The sequence below is a fragment of the Silurus meridionalis genome, chromosome 24 (genome assembly GCF_014805685.1).
Source record: "Silurus meridionalis isolate SWU-2019-XX chromosome 24, ASM1480568v1, whole genome shotgun sequence".
Taxonomy (NCBI): domain Eukaryota; kingdom Metazoa; phylum Chordata; class Actinopteri; order Siluriformes; family Siluridae; genus Silurus; species Silurus meridionalis.
This window is the reverse complement of record NC_060907.1, coordinates 8,195,303-8,216,505: the sequence shown is the minus strand read 5'-3', so window position 1 is coordinate 8,216,505 and position 21,203 is coordinate 8,195,303. Positions and strand designations below refer to the sequence as shown.

General features: G+C 37.2%; 1 protein-coding gene across 3 annotated transcripts in view; it reads right to left on the bottom strand.

Annotated features, from left to right (window-relative positions):
• The window catches only part of cnnm2b (cyclin and CBS domain divalent metal cation transport mediator 2b), a 30,732-nt gene that overhangs the window by 3,483 nt on the left and 6,046 nt on the right, over positions 1 to 21,203 (bottom strand). The window contains exons 2-7 of one of the 3 annotated variants that reach the window (XM_046837505.1): positions 10,288 to 10,431; positions 9,866 to 10,003; positions 6,519 to 6,688; positions 3,107 to 3,200; positions 1,641 to 1,703; positions 343 to 521 (exon numbers count right to left, since the gene is read on the bottom strand). In XM_046837505.1, the coding sequence (XP_046693461.1) occupies positions 343 to 521; positions 1,641 to 1,703; positions 3,107 to 3,200; positions 6,519 to 6,688; positions 9,866 to 10,003; positions 10,288 to 10,431 (788 nt within the window). The other 2 variants (XM_046837506.1, XM_046837507.1) reach the window with 2 other exon arrangements.

The window sequence follows — 21,203 nt, the reverse complement described above, 5'->3', positions numbered from 1 at the left end:
AGAACCATTTCTCTATGACAAGCAGGAGAGACGCTTACGAAGAAAAACTAGGACACATTTAACCTTGCTGTGACCTTGACGGTGTTTGGATCAATTCACAAATCGAATCACTTCACCTGTTAAAATGATGATTGCATATCAAGCCTGTAAACAGTCAACCACTTATTTTTGTCAAATTATGCTAATTAGTATATCAGACACACATGAAACACATAAATTGACCGATTGGCGAACGTGGAACTTGGGGAAAGTGTTTTGTTTAAAGGGACTGTGTGTTGACTGGCTTCTGCGACTTTTCACATATAAAAAAATAATAATACACGCCTGCGTTTATCTATTCACCTTGACATAAAGAAGGTCTGTGATGGCTCGAACTGTGTAGTCTGGAGTGTAAATCTGCAGAAAGGAGTTGAGCTGGTTGTTGCTGCTGCCCAGTGGGGGATTAATAGCTTCATTGCGGTCACTCCGGTTCAGTGAGTCAGAGTGGTTCAGTCCATATGGTCGAGGAGGAGACTTGTTCTCTGGAACAGCAAAGAATATCGGTAACTTTAATTAGGAGCTGAAAAACATTCTCATTTACACCGTAAATAGGATTAGACTTTGAAAGACAGGTGTAGGATTTCAGGTTTAAAGACGCCCATAGTCTACAGTGAAACATGCAATGGTAAACGCTTCACACTGTCCATTGTGGAAACAATGTCGAACTATCCTAATGTAAAGGACTGCCTTAATGGCGGTCACAGAAGGGGTTGGCGAGGAGGTTGTGTGTTTTAAAGGGCGGCAACAGCTGGATAAAGACTGATAAAAAAGACCTTACAACCCTGAAAGAGAGGACTAGTCCTGTTTTAATTAAACACAGCTTATTTTTTCCACTTCTTAAAGGGGGAAGGCCAACAAACACACACACACTTTTCACTGCCTCTCATTCTCAAACATACACACACGCGCGCGCACACACACACACACACACACACACACACACACACACACACACACACACACACATGCTCAACCACTCATAGTGTTAATGCCACAGTTTGCTTGGAATGTATGTAATCCGCGTTTGGATGTCTGAGTGCTGCGCCTGTCCCCGGTCTGAGGGGCCCCCGCACGCTACACATTGGGTCAGGAGTGTGTGCGCATGGGGTCAGACTGCATGTTTGTGTGTATTTGCGTGTGTGTGTCTGATGGGATCAGTGTATGTGTGAATGGGGGGAGGCCATGGTTATTTTTCCAAGTCTGGCAAAATCAGTGGGAGGGATACTATGAATTTATGGTATGAGAACGTGGAAGTACAGAACGGAGGTGGGGGCGTTCAACTGGGTCATTTTTCACTTTTGTTCGAAAAGGGAAAAAACAAGAAGAATCTGATAAGAACAAACTGCTTTCTTAGACGGAGAACACAAAATACGATATTTGAAATATAATTAAGCCCCTAATGCATGTGCTTTAGCGTGGGTTTTTTCACACTTTATTTTTTAAACAGTATTCGTATTTGTACATTCATCTCCCATACACCAGCATGCAGTGAGGAACATGCACATTCTTTGCCATTGTCAGATGTTTTTGCCAGCTGTTAATGCCATGCATCCAAAAGGAAGCCAGGGAACTGAGAGGTCACAGTAAAACATTTACAGTACCTGGAGATACTCCTATTGATTCTGACCTCTTAAACACACAACTGCGAGAAAGGGAATAAGAAACTAAACAAGCAGAGAGAGAATGAAAATCAAGAAACACATGAAAATCAGATGAGAACGAAGTGGGGACAGAGATGACTCATTACAATGAGGTGAAGTCAGTCTGGCTACTAATCTGATGAATCAGGTCTGAACTGGCAGAGAAAGAAAGCAAATGTTCTGATAACAATCATCATCTCGAACCTCTGACGTTTGTTCAAAATAATTAATTAAATAATTAAATAAATAAAATCATGTAATACAGAATTAAAATGCAGTTCCTACATTTAACCAACAGAGGTCACATAACTCCTGCACCATATTGCTCTCTCATCAATGGCCCAGTCCCAAAGCCCACCCTTGCAGTTTTGTGTGTTCATGTGACTTCCGGTAAGTGTTTAATTGTGTCCCATTTCTCAAAACCCAGTGTGTAAGACCACAGCAAATGCACTCTAAGCACACTACTTTTACATCAAATGTACATCCAAGAGTTCAGCATGTATTTGATGCTTAAATTCTGTAAAGCAAAACAAGTCAGTGTTGCAAAACAACTGCTGCACTTTTAAAACACTTACATTTATGGCATATAGTAGACGCCCCTATCCAGAGCGACAATTATTTTATCCACGAAACGGTGCACTTGAGGGTTAAGGGCTTTGCTAAAGGGTCCAACAGTGGAAACGTGGTGGTGCTTGGATTTAAACTCAACTCTTTTGATAAGTAAATAGTGAATATAATAAATGTGCAACTCAAAGCTAAAAGCAGCTCTGATTCAAAATAACAAATTATAATTATAATTTTTTTCAGTTTGTAGTTTGTCCAAAGCAGTTACTTCTATACATTCCTAATATTTCTCCCGCATTTAAAGGTCTGCTAACAGAACTGCCAAACTGCACCCTGCTTCGCAAAGATGTAAAATCATTACAGTCATTAATACTGTCATCTTACAATAAAACACTATTAACTTCTTCAGCTGTCCCTCTAGGAAGAAGCTCAGAGGATCAATGTAGTGAAAGAGGGTTTCCCTATCAGAAAGCATTGCCTTATTGGAAGCTAAGAACCTTTATTTATCCATTGTACCTTAAAAAAAACCTATGATGAGTCCTTGTATGATAAGACAGTTCCATTAATGGATGATCTTTGTGCTGCGATGCCTTTGGGAAATACAGCATTGAAGAATTTGATTCTTCGCAGGGACAGGGCCACAAGGAAAACTCCATTGTTGTCAGTGCAACACTGATTGGATTCCAAAATCCTAAACCCACAAGTGTGATCTTTCAAAATGGTGCCCAATCTTTGAAAAAACCATAAAGGATTTTGCTTTGTGTACTGTATGAAAAATAAACGTTTTACACTATAGGAAGTCTTTTCAAAGACCATCTGCAATAAAATTAGACCAACAGAAAATATTAAATTGTGTTATTTACCTGGAGAGGCAGTGAGGGCAATCATCCCGTATGATGAAAACCCTCCAGCTTCAAACTTCATACCATCCTTTCCTGCCTCCACTTCGACTTTCCCCTGGAGAAAGAAAAAAGTAAAAAAAAAAAGTAAAATAAAAATTCAAGCCATTACAAAACTACTACAAATAATTAACAATATCACATTAATTATTATAAAAGATTTTACCATAAAAACTTGTCTATCTTGAGGAACTCCCTGTAGATCACAGTACATGTGTGCTCAATTAAATGGTTCAAATTTGAACTATGAACCATTCAATGAACCCATTTTTCTCAGTGTATAGAATCGAGAAGACTGTCCCTCCTGTGTGTATGCTCTCTGTTCTAAATCTAGTAGCAATACAAAGCAGCTCTGCACTGTGCCTTGACCCACACTTTCTTCACACTGTGTCATCCACGAGCTTCCCACTCATGCCTTGTGAAAAGCAAGGCTTGTTTACGTCGAATACGTCTCAGTTTACGTCCTACACTCATCTAATACTACAATATACCGTATCTTATTAAAGTGAGTACACCCCTCCCATTTCAGCAATCATTTTATTATATATTCTTAAGGGACGATTATTATCATTTTTTATAAAAATGAAACTTGGATATATTTTAAATTAGTCAATGTGCAGCTTGTATAGCAGTATAGATTAACTGTCCTATAAACATAACTCAACATACAGCCATTATTGTCTAAATAACTGCCAACAAAAATGAGTACACCCTGAGTGAACGTATCAAAACTGACAAAAAGTGTCAATATTTTGTGTGAGCACTATTGTTATCTTTCACTGCCTTAATCCTCCTGGGCATGGAATTCACCAGAGCTGCACAGGATGTTGTTAGGATCATCTTTCACTCCTTTAAAATGACATAACATAGCTGCTGAATGTTAGACAAAAGGCACTTCTCCACCCTTTGCTCAATAGGGTTCAGGTCTGAAGACATACTTGGCCACTCCATCAACTTCACCTTCACCTTCCTCATCTCGGCGATGTGTTTGGGGTTGTTATAATGTTGGAAAAAACGCCGTTCGGTCCAGTTTCTAAAAGGAGGGCATTATGTTTTGCTTCAGAATGTCACAGTGCATGTTGAAATCCATTTTTTCCTCAATGAACCGCAACTCCCTAGAACCAGCAGCACTCGTGCAGCCCCAGACCATTATGGTACCACCACCATGCTTGACTGTAGGCCAGACACAATTTTCTTGGTACTCTTCCAAGTTTATCTCATTCTCATCAGACCACAGGACATAGTTTCAGTAATTCGTGCTCTTGGGCAAGTTGTTCTTAAGGAAACTGTTTGCAGGTTTTCTTGTGAGCCAGCTTCAGAAGAGGCTTCCTTCTAGGACAACAGCCATGCAAACCGACTTGTAGCAGTGTGTCATTTGGTCTGAGCACTGACAAGTGGACCTTCTGCTTCTGCAACCTTTAAAGCGATGCTGGCAGCACTCATGCATCTGTTTTTTTGAAGCAGCTTCCGCACCTGATGCAGAAAATGAGGACTCAAATTCTTTGATGGACCCTTGCGAGGTCTGTTTCGAGTAGAACCCATCTTGGAAAACCACTGTATGACCCTGGAGACTGTACTGTAACTCAGTTTCAGAGTGTTACATATACAGGGTCTTCTTATAGCCATGGCATCTTTGTGGAGAGCAACAACTCTAATTCTCAGATCCTCAGAGAGTCTTTACCATGAGGTGCCATGTTGAACATCCAGTGGTCAGTCTGAGAGAATTGTACTCAAAGAACCACATTTTAACTGCTCTAATACAACATACACAAATTTGTCTGGTCCTGTCAAGCAGACAAAAACATGAACATGATAAATAGGACATGTGGCTTTGCATGGTTACACAACATTATCACTTAGGGTGTACTAACTTTTGTTGCCAGCTATTTACACAATAATGGCTGTATGTTGAGTTATATTCAGAAGACAGTAAATCTGTACTGCTACACAAGATGAACATTGACTCCTCAACAAATATTTTACTTCTTTAGTATTGTCCCTTCAGAAGATATAATAAAATGTAAACAAAATATAAGGAGTGCACTCACTTCTGTGAGATACTGTATGGACAAACGTTTGTGGACACACAACCATAATATTCTTATGTGCTTTTTAAACATCCCATTCCACATTTCATTCCTCACTTGCTGTGGTAATGACCACCAATCTTCTGGAAAGATGTTCCACTAGATTTTGGAGTGTGCATGTGGAGATTTGTGATCATTCATCCATTAAGGGTGTTAGCAAAGTCAGGTGATGTAGAGTGAGGTGCCTGGGGTGCAGTCTGTCTTCCAATTCATCCCAAAGGTGTTTAATAAGATTAAGGTCTATAGCAGACCACTCAAGATCTTCCACTCTAACCCATGTAAAGGATATCTTCATGTAGCTGGCTTTGTGCACAGGGGAATTGACATGCTAGAACTAGGTTTGGGTCTCCTAGTATTAGTGAAGTGAAAATGTTTCTCCAACATTGTGTTAAAAGTTTGGGGTTATGGCTGGAAATGTCAGGTGTCCAAATACTTTTTTTTCATATAGTGTGTGTCTAGCATTTTTATGGATTAAAACTGTCAATTGTCCGGATTTCGATCAGTAAGGAAAGTACTATTTTATCTATAAGACTATTATCGACCAACATTTTCTGTATAATATAATAAGCTGCTTCCAAACCATAATCGTTTTCAGATAATAATTTTTCTACACAATTTCCAATATTCCAACCCACCTAACCCAACTAATATTTCTGAACTTCTGCTCATGCACCATCACAGGGAAGCATGACACACTTAAGGTAACGCTCTATCTACCATTTTCCACATACAAATATTTTCCCTTGGGTTCTTTACCACACATCTATGAAATCATCTGTATTCAATCGCCTAGTAGCAAAATTGTATGGTTTATTGCTAACATTTTCAAATGAAAGAAAATAGGTGCCTCTTTTATTATGCAGATTAATGTTTATTGATTTTTTTTTTTGCTTTTGTTTAAATAAAATCCTTGTTAAAGCTGCTCACTCATATCCTATAACAAAATCATATCCAAGTCTTCTTCAGTTTGATTTATTCCGCAACATCCCCTAAATCAATCATGTTACTTGCTGCTTAGCACTTGAAGCAGATTGCTTTTACACACAACATTTATTTAGATGTTACACCCAAGCAGACCTGGACTGACCAAAAATGAACCAATATCAATGTATGACAATCCCAGTAATAGATGTGCATGAATCAGTCAATAAAATAACCTTGTTGTTAGTCACACTGGGAGAACCCTTACATATTTAAAATATATAAAACTGAGGGTTTTCTATTCAAAAGATATTCTAGAAGTATTTACATTTTAATAATTCAAAGATAACAAGAGTTCCCCAGCTGACCTGTAGGACGAGGATGAAGTAGTCCACTGGTCTGTTGCGGACATAGAGGTAATGTTCTGGTGCCTTTTTGTTCTTCTCGTTGAACTTAAGTTCCTGGATTACATTTGGGTGCTTCAGCAACCTCAGCAAGATCTTCTCAGACATCTGATTCACTGCAAATATTTCCACTTCTGTAAAGTAAAAAGATGAGCACAGACATTTGTGAGAAATGTTAATCATCACCATAGACATTGTACAATACATGAGCCGTACACCAACACGTAAAATCAGGCAAAACTGCATTCATACCAATTGCAAGAGTAACTGAAATTCCATGACATTACCATTAATTTGGCTTTTAGTTGGTCTGAAGAACATTTAATGCACATTGGAGTGTTTATCATGTAAAACTAATTTTTGCTAATTCAATGAATCACCTGTTTAGAGGTGTTCAGATCATCTGAGTCATCTGGTTCTTACTTTATTCAGTTATTAGATATCTAGCATGTACACCATTATTAGAAGGGTTCAAGAGTCTGTAGAACTTCTTGAACAAATTGAAAACATTTTGCAAAATTAAATGGCTAAGGAGAGTCCATTAAATGTAGTCCATCAGCCAAGACACACTTACTGTCCAAGTATCAGTTTCTTATGTTAACACAACAGTTTATTATCAGAGGGCACATTAACATGTTTGACTGTTTTGCTAGATGCTGCGGTTAATAATGTGAGGATTGCTGGCCTTGACAGAAATGTAGAAAAAAATACATCAGTATACGCCAGTACTTTACCTCCCTGTATACTGAAACCATGGTTTCACAGTTCCTTTAAAAGTAAGCCTTAAACACTCTGTTAATCTTCTAGCTGATCGACTATTACCTTCAGGTCTTCTATTATCAGGGACATTAGCAAAACTAAAACAACTTACTTTTTTTGCAGTTTTTATAATAAATGAGCTGATATTTTATTTGATGTCCAATTTAAAAAAAAATAAATAAATAAATAAATAAAACAGTACATACTGTTTTAGAAAAAAAAAATCAACAGCAGTAGTTCTTGAACATTTGTGATTTTCTTTATTTCTGCATAAATATGACCTAAAACATCAGATTTTAGACAATTATAACCTAATTAAATAAATTAAGCAAAAAATATAGTCATTCATTAAAAATTAATGATAACTGTATTTATCCAGAAATGTATATCTGTTAGTCACAAAAAAGTATGCGAACATTTGCTTTCAGCATCTGGTGTGAGCCCCTTGTAGAGCAACAACTGCAACCAAATGTTTCCAGTAACTGTTAATCAGTCCTGCTTGGCTTGGAGGAGTTTTAGCCCATTCCCAAGTACAGAACCTCTTTTTCAAATAAATTGCTTGCTTCAGGTCTTTCCACAACATTTCTATTGAATTAAATCAGGACTTTGTCTTGGCATTGACTTAAGTCTTCTTGAACTATTCTGTGTTAGAACCTCTTATGTGAGATTCTCTGAAACCTATACGATTCAGTTTGAGGACAGAAGTCCTGACAATATCTTGTCAGAATTTGCTGTTATAGTGCAGAATTAATTGTACTATTAGTGATGGTGAGCCCAGACTTGGCCAGACGCAGCAAAACAGGCCCACACCATTATACTTCCACCACCATGTTTCATAAATGAAATAAGGTTCTTATGCTGGTATGCGGTGTTTTCTTTTCTCTAAACACAATACTTCATTTTATTTGAATTTCACTTATCCAAAAACATAAATTTTTTTCAATAGATTTCTGGCATCTCCATGTGATCTGCCACAAACTTCAGAAAGGCTGCAGTGTTCTTTTTTGAGAGCAGTGGCTTTCTCCTTGCAACCCTGTTATTCAAACCATTGTTTTTCTGTGTTTTCCTGCAAGATGACTAATGTACAATATCATTAGCCAATGTGAGGCCTTAACATGCTTTAAAGTTACACTGGAAGAAGTTGCACTTCATTATTGACCCTGTGGACTATTACATGTCTTGCTCTTCAAGTAATCTTTCATGGTTGCCCACTCCTGGGAAGGTTAACAATGGTCTTGAATTTCCACCATTTGTACACAATCTGTCTGACTGAAACGGTGGAGTCATTTCAGAAGTGCCTTTGTAAACTTTTCTAGCCTCATAAGCATCAGTTAGTAATTTCTTCTGGGGTTCTCAGAAGTCTTTCTTTTTTTATACCATGATAAACTTTTATACATGTGCTGTGAAGATCAGACTGTGACAGATACATGTTCCTTTAATAAATCAGGGTGCTCTCTCACACCTCACCCAAATTGGTTGAAAACATCTGACTATAATTTCAGCTTCAAATTAACTGCTTATCCTATGTTCGCACACTTTTGCCACTAACATATATCAGAATCAGAATACTTTACTGATCACATCAGGAAATTGTTGGCTATAAAATATATAATTGTATAGATATACAACAAATATTCTTTGTACATCTAAAAAAAATGTTGTCTTTGTTTAATTGGGTTCTCTCTTTCTACATTTAGGACATGTGTGAAAATCTGATTATGATTTAGTTCTTATTTATGCAGATATCAAAGAATTCAATATACTAGTGTAGGCTGTTACTAAAAAATCAGAAAAAAAATGGAAACAGATGTACACAACTACCTGTCAACAGCTGAATATTTGTTAAAATTACATATAAATAATTTTGTGCTGAAATCCTGGAAAATTATGATTATTTTTGCAAAAAAAAAAGGAAAGTCCACCTGAATGTACTCTGCAAATCAATAAAGATTTGATTTGATTTGAAATAAAATATATACATTATTAATATAGTAATGCTGCTTTAAAAGTACTAGTAATATTACTAGTATATATATTTTTTTAAAGGTTTAGATTCCATAGGATTGACTGCCACTTAAAAAATAAGGACTGACAGCATAGACATATATTAAAATGCTGATTGGATAAACACATACAACTTATTTTCAGCTTTCATGAGTTTTTATTAAATTCCTTAACCCTTGACTTAAGGCTTAACTAAAATAACTGCTTCTAGGTCTTCCTTCTTACTTTTCTTCTTCTATCCTTTCTTTTGTTCCAAGTCCCATTTATATGCACACAACTTCTTTTGATTGAATCTTCTTAACTTATAATGTGTTAATTCAGTGGAAATGAAAAATATAATATCCACTGCGCAATTTCAAATGTAAACAAGTTGTAAAAAAAAATCCAGGCTGTTAATAGAATGTAATAGAATGTATTTGGGTATGCATGTCACCATGGTAAACAACACCTTACAGGCCTCAATCCTCACTCCTCTGCAGGGCTAGCATGCTAACAAACTAGTCAGAAGGCACACTGGGGGAAATCAAGCAGCCACGCAGCACACTTGCCTGTTGCTAGGAAACGCAGAGTAGCCAGTAGAAGCTGAGGTGATATTTTAACCTTCATTTCATTGTCCATGGGCTTGAAGGCCGAGAAATCCTGCTTCCTCTCCCGATGGGCGATTTTCTTTTTTGTTTTGTTGTCGGCTAATGGGGAAGCCAGGGTGAGAGGAAAGAAGGGAGGTGTTTTTTTTAGCGAAATTCTTTCATATCAAAGAGCTTGATATGGACATGGGTGATTAAAACATCCTGAACATCAAAAGAAAAAATGATGAAGACTGACAAAGCAATTTAAACACAAAACTAAGGAAATGAAAGAACTCATATTATTTATCGAATATGTAAAAATAGTCCTATTTTAACAATTCAAACATGAAAAGAGTTAAAAAAAAACAAGTCCATTACATGAAGATGCCAAAAAAGACACTTACTGTATAAATCTGTCTCATCCAGGATTTCCGACTTTATTATTTCTTCTATGACATCCTCCAGGGTGACAATCCCAAGCACCTCATAAAAGGGATCCCCTTCCCCTTCATTGTTGACCCTCTGAACTATCGCCAAGTGTGACTTCCCTGAAAGACAACAAAATAGACTACAGTACAGTTTGTTGTTACAGTTGAACCTTTTGCCAACAAGATGCTTGGACCCATTTCAGACAAAATTGTAAAGGAACCATTATCAATCAGCACATTTTTAAAAATTGAGACTTAATACCCATCACTGTTCTCACTTTCAGCTAGCTATTAGCATGCAGCTATTTTGATTCATCAATGTTATTATCATTCTAGCTAACAATTCAGATATTTGGGATGTAGATTACTAGTGTATATGTACTACTTTTGTGCTATTTTTATCTTATGGTATATACGAGTCGAACAATTTGGAATAAAGCTATTGTTAGTTCGCATAGTGTCTCCTAACTATTAGCATATCATATTAGCATAGAGTTATGATGATTTGGGAAGACCTTTCTTTTTTTAGCCCTAGCTAATGTTTGCAAAAAGGGTCACTAATTTATTGGTAACTAAAACCAGTATGTTATTTTAGTTTTTAAAACAAAATTCTCATTTTACTTTCATACTTTTTAAGCATTAAATATATGCTCCATGGCATTTGAGAGATTAGGTGCTAAAGTGGTTGCTAGTTAGCATGCTGCTGACTTGCTTGTAGCATGAAGTTTGTTTTTGATCGTTAGTTTTTTAATCATTAGTGAGATTTGTAATCATTTTAATTATTTAATCCTTCTAATTAGCATTTGAGAGTTTAAGGGAGAAAAGCTAGTTTAGTTATAGCTAATGTTCAGTGAAATGGTCACTAATTTATTGTTTAAAATTATGATGCCATTTTTATTTAATTAATTTACTCTGTTAGCAAATTTAGTGTGGTTTGGATTAGTGGCATTGTTTAAATCTAGCTTAATGCAGGCATCAGGTTCATAGGTTTTTTTTCTTTGGCAAAAACAAAGATTGAATCTTTGCACCACTACATATGCACTGTTCATTACTGTACTGCACTGTACCTCCTGTTGTGGGTTTGACTGCCCTGTGGGAATAAGTGTATTACAGGGTTCCTGGCATTACCCACACTCTTGGTACGGAGTTCAAATTCGGAGTCTGTTTCTCTAAACACTGTGGTGTTTTGTCTCCGAGAGATTCAAAATCATTCAGGGTGGTCACCACAACACTGGGCTTTATTCACTAAATAAAATCACTAAAGTGTCTACTTTTTGTGTGCTGACAGGACTGGTGATATTTAATGTACAATAATCCATATTCCACTGTCTGCTATTTATTTAGTCTTTATACATTGCATGAAGAGACAATAACATGAAGGTCTGGGTGTAGGTAGATACGAGGCTAAATTCAAGAGCTTCTAATAAATATCAATGAAAAGCAACTAATACCAACCCAGGTCAATTTTTCATTCTCGCAAATATATCTTATCCTTTCCCAAGAACTGAAAGAACTGTCTAAATATCAAAAGATGGGAAAAAGAAACTATTTACAAATACTGTTAAAAAGAAAAAGAAAAAAAAAAACACTAAACAAATACTCTGCCTTTTCTCAGCTTGTGATCATTTAAAAGGAATTTTCCGGAGGGCCAGGCTAATATTAGCCCTGAAATGAAGTTTCCATTCCACTTGGGCAGTATTCTCACCAAAGCCACTGCTGGCTGACGTGAGCTGTCTCAGAGCTGGCCGTTTACATGCAGATGGCTGTTTGCTTCAGTAGTAGGAAGTAGGAAGCACTTGGAGCAAACGCAGTAACAACAAACCCACATTGAGGTGCGTGCCTCGCTACTCATTCTGTGGTATCCCAGCATTTACCTCGGCCAACGACAAGTCACAGTGTTGCATAATCAGTCTTGCTGCGTTAAACTACGGTCCGAAACAAATGCAGAAAGCTTTTGCTACCTGAGATGTAAATGATTCCTGGGATTCACACATGCTGCATCTTGTATAAACATGAAAAAAATCTGACATCAAGCATTTTTCCAATAAAAAAACCCCCTCTAGTTTCTGCTAGTTAAACTCCCTGAGTGCTTGATGCGTCACATCATTTGGTGCCAAAGGTTAACGCTGTTAGTAAACAATGTCCAGGTCATGCATTCTTAAAAGACCAGTCAACTAACAGCCATGTCCAAGTGGAGTTAGCCAGATTGCTCCCTATGGAAAAGATTAAGGGTCAAATATGAGGGTTAGCTGTAAATCACATGGTTAAATAACTAAAGCATGAACATATAAAGTGGTGGGGGAGGTGGGTTCGGGTCGTAGTGGAATAAAAACATGTTTGCTTAAACGTAAGCCAAGGTTCCCTGGAGTAAGGCTCGAAATGGCAGAGGTCTCGAACAAACGGTGAAATCAGCTTATCCAAAAGCACAGTGTTCTCAGTGGGATTCATTTGAATCTCGATATATTTCAAATTGCGAGAATGCGATGCCGCTTTATTAATGCAATAAACTCATTATGTAGCTGAAATCAACATTTGCACAAACCAAGAAAAGACAGCCACAAAATACCCTTGACCTTATTAGCCTTAACATATTGCTCATAAAGCTCACATTATTTCCATTTTCTCAGCGATATAGAGGAATTGAGGAACGGACACAAGGACATAAGCATCTTCCGTACAAACACGGCATGCTTATTCATAGTTCTTGGTGTTCTATAATTATCCCAATATTTTTTTTAAGGACAGAGGGGTGCTCCGCGTGACCCCTCATGACCTCCAAGACATTAATGGATAGTGGGCAGCCTTAAAGAGACAAGGCAATGGGCAAAGTCTAAACAGAGATTTTCCATGATGCATGCTGCAAACACTAAGTCGAAACCTGAGGCTGTGTAAACCTTCTCAGGGTCGTGGTTTCAGATCAGATTTTGCCATTCACACCAACGGATCTGAGCCTGGTGGGGATTTTTATAATCTGTTTATGTACTCTTATTTTAAGCCAATGCCAAAAATGGCCACATTTTCTTTATTCGATTCTATCTTGAATTTATTTAATCATGTAATAGATTTGATTGAAATGGGGTTTCGGTTCCCAGAAAAACACGTTAAAGCGTTAAAATCCTCCTATTTCCCTTTTCACAAAAATCACACATTTTAGTCAGTTCATCTCATCACTTATTTTCCAGCATCTATAAATTCTGTTGCCTGTTTGGAAGTAATGACAGGGAAAAAAAACACTTCTCACAGAAAACTTTGGCCTAAAAAAAAAAGTTTATATATAATTGTTTTTTATAAATGTAATAATTTATAAAAGTTTAAGTTGCTTAAAAATGAACTGCCAAGAATTACCTACTACAAGAGAAATTCCACTTGAATCAGAATTAAGGATTCAACAGTGTCTGGTGTATCAATCAAACTTAAATTTAACATGTTCATTATATTTAGCTGTCAATGTAAAATTCAGAATCAAATCTACTTAACACATAAGTATTAACTGAGCTATGATGACTCAGAGCTCTGAAACTTAAAATAAACAAGATATCATAGTGTACTGTGTGGGGTGTATCAGGGGACTCATTAAGTAATCACATTACCTCTAGACCTCTAGACAGTCATATCCTGCTTGTTCTCTCTAACAGAAAATCAATAGCTCTTACAGAAACCAGGAATGCATTTCCGTTTTTACGTTTGACATCCTCATCAACGGCCTGAACCAACAACAAACAAATGACCCTGATGTAATTAGGTTTAAAGTGATAGCACTTAAACGCAGTGATAGCAACACTTCTGTGGGTGAGGGAGTGAAAGATACAGTGTGAGATAGTGGCTCCATCTCTTTCTCATCCCTGTAGAGACTCTTGCCTCTTTTTGACCATTCCCAGCTTTATTTCTAGAAGGCATGTTGTCATTTTCAGTAGCGCAACTCTCACTACAAATACACACACAAGGCTGCTGACAGGGTCCCTGTCTGAGACACACACTGATCAGTCTTTATCAATAGGAGAAAGACATTTTGAAAACATCATGAGAAGTCATTGAGAAATTTTACTTTAACTAAGGACAATTTGAGCACTTTAGGAATACAATACTGTATACTGATGCAAATTTCCTGCTTTAGCTCATATTAAAGATGTTCTAGTGAATTCTGCTCTGGCGAAAGCCACTGAGAAACCAAACTCATTCTTAGGTTCTTGAAACCTGTTTGAGGCGACTTTTGCTTTGTGACATGGTGAATGATCATGCTGGAAGTAGCCATTAGATGATGGGAAAATTGTGACCGTGAATGGAAGGACTTGGACATACAAATAATATTCAAATTTGCTGTAATATGTAAATGATGATGGATTAGTATTAAGTGTGCTAAGAAAACACACCATTCCCCACACCATAACACCACCTCCACCTGCCTGAACTGTTAACATGGCAGATTTGCTCTATGGACATGCTTTTGGTACCAAATTCTGACCCTAGCATCTGTGTGCCTCTTCAGATTATTTAAACTTTTCTCCAGTTTTGGTGAGCATGTGCGTACTGCAGTCTCAGCTTTCTGTTCTTGGCTGACAGAAGTTAAACCTGACTTGATCTCCTGCTCTTGTAGCCTACATACCTCAAAATTCAATATATTCTGCATTCTGAGATGCTTTTCTGCTCATTACACTTGTATATAGGGTTTACCTGAGTTACTGTAATCTAAAATAGTCTTGCATTTAATTTAAAATTATTTATAGAAAATGTGCAGATGAGGGTTAAGGGCCTTGCTCAAGGGCCCAGGAGTAGTGACTTGGTGCTGCTGGGATTTAAACACTCTACCTAGAGATCAGAAGTCAGAACAGACGCACACACATGCTTATATTGGACAAGCAACATATTTGGACCAAGTGGTCCTCAAATGGCCCCCAGGGGCTCTGTAAAGCAGGAGTAATCCAGGAGTTTTTGCATGTAAAAAAATGTTTGTTTTTTGTACCCAATGCTACAAAATATTATTTATTACTTATTAGTTTGTTTGGCCTGTTTGGTTAGTCACTTTGAATGAGATGGGATTAATCCAACTGTAAACCAAACAGAAAAACAAAAAAGGCTCATATAAATGTTCTATCAATGGTCAAGATCAGGAATAAAAAAACCTCTAAAGCTGTAATAAATATCCAGAAAATTAATGTATGTATTTGAATAATAAAACTAATATTTGAATATTATCCTAAATAAATATATATTAAGGAGTTTTTTCTAGCGCTAAATAAGGTCCCAGGTTGCACAATCATTTGAGAAGTCCTGATAAAGCAAGCTGTGAGATTTGCAAAATACATGCCAAATAAAATGGATTCTTTCTGTCAGTAGTGAATCTATACCCAAATCCCTGCCCTTTCTGCAGCCCAATTAACCATGGATCTAAACATGGAGGAGGCACACTGAACTGCAATTAGTTTTATTACCCTGGCATTTTTATGACAGGGAAAACATATACATGATGAGTGTTATCAGAGCTTTAGATCTAATAAAACATTATTTAAGCAACAACAAAGCTGGAGCTTAACATAATTCAAAATATAAGGTTGTATAAAAAAGCAGTGGCATCGAGTCTGAATCTGCTTTTACATTGATATAAAAAATATACAGTTTTATATACATGTAAAAACATATATAGAGGTTATATATTTTTTTTTTCTTTTGTTGTAACCTGAAGCACTTTTGATATTTAAATATTTCATAATATCAGACACTTTTCTAGAAGGTTTAACTAACATTTGCATAAGTAATTTCAGAGTAAGACATATTTAATTTTTATTAGGTATTTTATACAAGTGGGAATGAGCAAATGTTTTCTTCAATTATTGTATAATTTGCTAAATAAAGAATCTCATTAGTCCTGCAAAGAAGTCAGTCAAGTTTAACCATAACTTTAATCAACTATGTTTAAGTGTGGAGCCTCAGAACTGTCTTTTTGGAATGGCTGTTGTGTGTGTGTGTGTGTGTGTGTGTGTGTGTGTGTGTGTGTGTGTGTGTGTGTGTGTTGTGTCAGAAGGGGGCTTAGTTAGAGAGAGAGAGAGAGAGAGAGAGAGAGAGAGAGAGAGAGAGAGAGAGAGAGAGAGAGAGAGACCATAATCAATGATGCCAGCCCACAGCTCGTCTACAAAACAAAGGTTCTGGTTGGAAGATTTCCATGCCAGGGCATTAGGCAAGGGTTTGTGTCGCCTGTAATTTACAACACTGAGGGAAACGGGCAGAAGGACAATGTGGGTTTGGGGGTGTGTGTGTGTGGGGGAGGTGATGGAGGAAAGATGGCACTGGGCCTTGGGAATGCCAAGAGGGCAGTTCAGAAATTGAAGAGGGCTTTTCGGCCCCTGAATGTGTTGTCACTGAGTAGTAGTGCAGTCATGATTAGATAGATAGATAGATAGATAGATAGATAGATAGATAGATAGATAGATAGATAGATAGATAGATAGATGATAGATAGATAGATAGATAGATAGATAGATAGATAGATAGATAGATAGATAGATAGATAGATAGATAGATAGATAGAAACTTCCTTATAAGCTTTTTAGAACCCAATATATTCCACATTCAGATGAATGTTGCTCTGCAGTAGATGCAGCAATCGCGATGTCAGCCTGTGCGATTATATGACGGCAAACATTATAATTTAATGAAATAAATAAGTGTGGACACACTTTCTGAGAACAGTTTGCAGACTTACAAAACAAAACAAAACAAAAAAGACCAGATGGTCTCAGTTTAGGCAGTGCACGTGTGGCGTGTGTGCATCGCGGAGACCAGGTGAAGGTGGATGCCGAGCAGACCAACACTGAGCTGGTAGGCAAAAATAAAACCGTTACCTCTGTTATATGGCGATACTTTAGCTTTACGATCACCAACACTGAGCAGAGAGAGGAATTGTTGCTAAATTAAAGTTTCTACGTCACGTGGCAATTTGATAAATCTGTAACAGATCTCACTGGTTCCGGTTTGGAAGAAAGAGACGACAGGCAATGGTTGTAAAGACAGAGCTTTCTATTACTTTTCATTCACTTTCCTTTTCATCGTACTCATGCCGGGACACACCCCAACTCGCAGTAACGCACACCCTCAACGCCAACGTGAGACCCGCGCACACTCGCGGATTGGCTCGCCTACACCTGGCAACCTCCACTTTCCCATATATATATATATATATATATATATATATATATATATATATATATATATATATATATATCCCTCTATCTCTCTTTGGAACCCTGGGCAAGATTCCTCTGCCTCTGCCCTCCCACCACAATGCTCTACTCCCACACCATGCTAATCATCAGCAATCTTCCATAATAACATTAAACACATTTAATATTAATGACTGCAAAATTGCCCGAGTTCGAGTATGTAAACATATACTGTATCTTAAACTTCAACAGAGGCAGGGCATTCCCTGTTTGTTTGGAAAATGGGGAACATTTACATGTTTGTTTTATTGTTTATTTGTTTAATTCAACTGTACCTTGGAAAAAAATAATTTACATTAATGTGAATGTGATTTCGTTTAGTAAAAAACAATTGTTTCTGACTCATGAAACCATTTATTATCGCATATTGCAATACTGACCACAATAATCCTGCAGCCCTAGTAGCAGCAAATTAGGACCAAACATGGTTTCTTGATGTGTTATAGGCCATGCATGTTCCTGCACATAATTACCTTTCCTAGCCATCACTTGATTTGGGGAAAGTTTGCCAGGAAGGTAGAACTGGTACAGGATTGTGTTTATGCTGCTGAGGGTTTACCAACTTTTGTCTTTTCAATGGTGGAATATGTTACTTTCTCAGACTAAGCAGGAACACAAATCTGTCTTTTTTTTTGTTTTTAATAACCAATCATGGTTTCTTCATTAGCTCCTTTTCATCTCTTCCCTGCAGATATCAATTTATACATGCTTTATGCTGAGGTTTTATATGCCACTGGGTACATGTGAGAAATTCATCATTTTGAAATCTCACATGACATTATGACCTGATTCTCATCCAGTTCCACCCCTCTTTATTATATATAATATAACAATAAAAGTATATTTAAAGGTACCCAAGATCAATCTTCAGATACATCACAGATCATAAAATGCATGTAATAATAGAAACAGCAATTCAAGTTAAATGAAAGCAAGAGAAATATGAATAAATATTGCAGCGAATAAGGGGTCAAGAACTTTCTAACCCCATCCTTTACTGACAGAAGACCAGCCAAGACTGCACCCATTAGTAGTTCTTTTCAACCGGATATACGAAATCTGAAGGAATAATACTAAACAATTGCTGAGATAGTCCTTACTTCAACCAAGTTGTTAATGAACCTTCAGCTTGTTTTTGTCATGTTTCCCAATATATGTGCCAATTTTGGTGTCAATATGTATAAAAAAATTATTAGCTTAGTGGTTAAAATATTGGAATTTGGATCCAAAGGTTATGAGTTAAAATCCCAGTCACACCAAACTACCGCTTCTGGGCCCCTGAGCAAGGCCCCTAACCCTATAGCTGCTCAGTTGTATAAATTAGATAAACTGTAAGTCCCTCTAGATAAGGTGAATGTAAATCTAAATGCATCTTAGTTATTCCTTTTGTTTTTTTTTGTATTATGGAAACTATAATGAGGATTGGACTAAATTTAAAAGAGACAAAGAAGAACTGTGCTTGTCAAAACATTGAAGCCCATATGAAAGAAATGAAAAGCATTGTAGCTACTAAACTCATGGCCCAGACAATCAGTGGAAAGTGGAATTTTGTTCTATGGCATGGAGGCTTGAGCGTGGGCATTCTGCCACTGTATACTAAATTAGCTGTATAGGTAGCTAATACTGCGCTCTGTTTCTACAGCTCAGTTTCATAATACGTGTAATAAGTGCTGTGGAGCGAAGAAGAAGAAATGGTATCTATGCACATGGCCCCAACAATAGTTTTTGACAATGAAAATCATGTCCTTCATAGACCTGTGTTCTTCTGGATAAGTAGGCAGATGTATAGATGTTCTAGGACTTAAGCACTACTTAAGCACTACAGGGAGAACCTGGACTGTACATTGACATGCCTGTTTAATCAATTCAATCGATTCCCTTGAATTCCACTGAATTCCATAGTTGACAAAACAATGCCATTTTCTCCATGATGGTTTTCACATTGACATGATCACAGACCTACAATCCTACAAATCTACTTTGATCTCACTTAATTGCAGCTTATTATCCCATATTAGTCCTAGTGGTTTAAAATATAACTGAGAAAATGACAATCTTGTTGTACCTACGAGTTCAATCCGATGTCAGTGTTCTAATAGAGCTAAGCCTTTGTTCAAATCTGGTTTCGCCTGCCAAAAAAAGCAAATCTGTAGATGATTCGATTTCTTTATGTCCTTAATACTTCCTAGTCAGAGTAATCAGTGAGGGTGTGAGAGGATTACTGAATTACAATAAAGTAAGCCAATATGCAAGACTTAACAGCATTCTACTGGCTATATTATTTAGTGTGTAAACATATATGCATAAAACCCTTCCAAACAAGATGATCACAACTTGAACAAGTCTTAGAAATGCAGGAATGAAAGCTAAAACCCTTTCTAAAATGTCAAGAGATAATATGACGCCAATCAGAAAGAAAAAGAAAGAAGCAATGGCAGATCGGACACACTTTCTAAAGGCACTTAGGCCGCATTCGAAACTTTTTACTAATCGGTTTTACGGCCATTTCATGTTGCACCAGAATTTGTGGAATGTAGGCCATTCAAAAAAATCAAGCCAACACCGTAGTATAAGGCAAAGAAATATGAAGGCTATAGGCAGAAAGAACAAGAGTAGTGGCACGTTAAATGCTAAAGTGAAGTCATTTCTGTACACATGTTAAAATCTTGTTGTCTTTTTCTTGCTGTAGCGCAAAAGACCGCAGTACTGTGCAAGTGTAGGTGAGGGCAGAAAGTCTAAATGTGGAGTCGTGTGGTGTTCAAAGGGGGGATCCCGCTCTAAGCACCCGGCCCTGTTCTTGCCAACATGACGCCACATAATCCTCACGCTTATTCCTGCACAAGCAAGGGTTACCAAGCGAACACTCAAACTAAATATTGCTCTTAGAACTGCTAGAAAACAGCACTCAAAGCTGATTTTAGAGATACAGAAAAAACTTTCAATTAACATCGTAGGAGTCAAAGGTCCTTCTGCCATAACTGATAGTATAGGATTATAGAACATTTGATGACTGAAGTAAGTAATGAATCGGATGAATAGGTGGATGAACAAGGAAAATAGCTTTTGAATGCAAAACAATGTCAAAATCGTGTCTTGTTTCGACCTTAGTGGTATCAACTTGGTTCTTTTCTTGTTTAGATTTAGCAGGATTGTGACTGGGAACGTCCAGAAATTCAACTAATAGAGAAGATTTTTTAATGTTACGGAAAAAATAAGGTCACTTTTTTATTCGATTGCTGCAACAGGTCTCAAAAAATGGGACAGAGCCATGTTTACTCTGTACCCTCACCTCTTCTGTGCATATACATCTGGGAACTTAGGAGACCAGTTACTGGAGTTTTGGGAGAAACTTTGTCAAACGAAGAACGTTGTCAAAATGTGTTTGATACAGGATTTCGGCTGCTCAACAGTTCTGGGTGTCCTTTGTTGTATTTTTTGTTTCATGATGTGTCAAATTTTCAAGTGGTGAAAGATCTAGACTGCAGGCAGACCTCTTCTACTACGAAGGCATGTTCACGCACGCCTTCTTCTTTGCATGATAGAGATTTCACCTGCATTTGTGGATGACATGGCAAACGGAGTTCACAGACAATGATTTCTGGAGATGGTAATGAGCCCATTCAGTGATTTCCTTTACAGAATCATAACTGTTTTAAACTCTCTCCCTCTCTCTCTCGT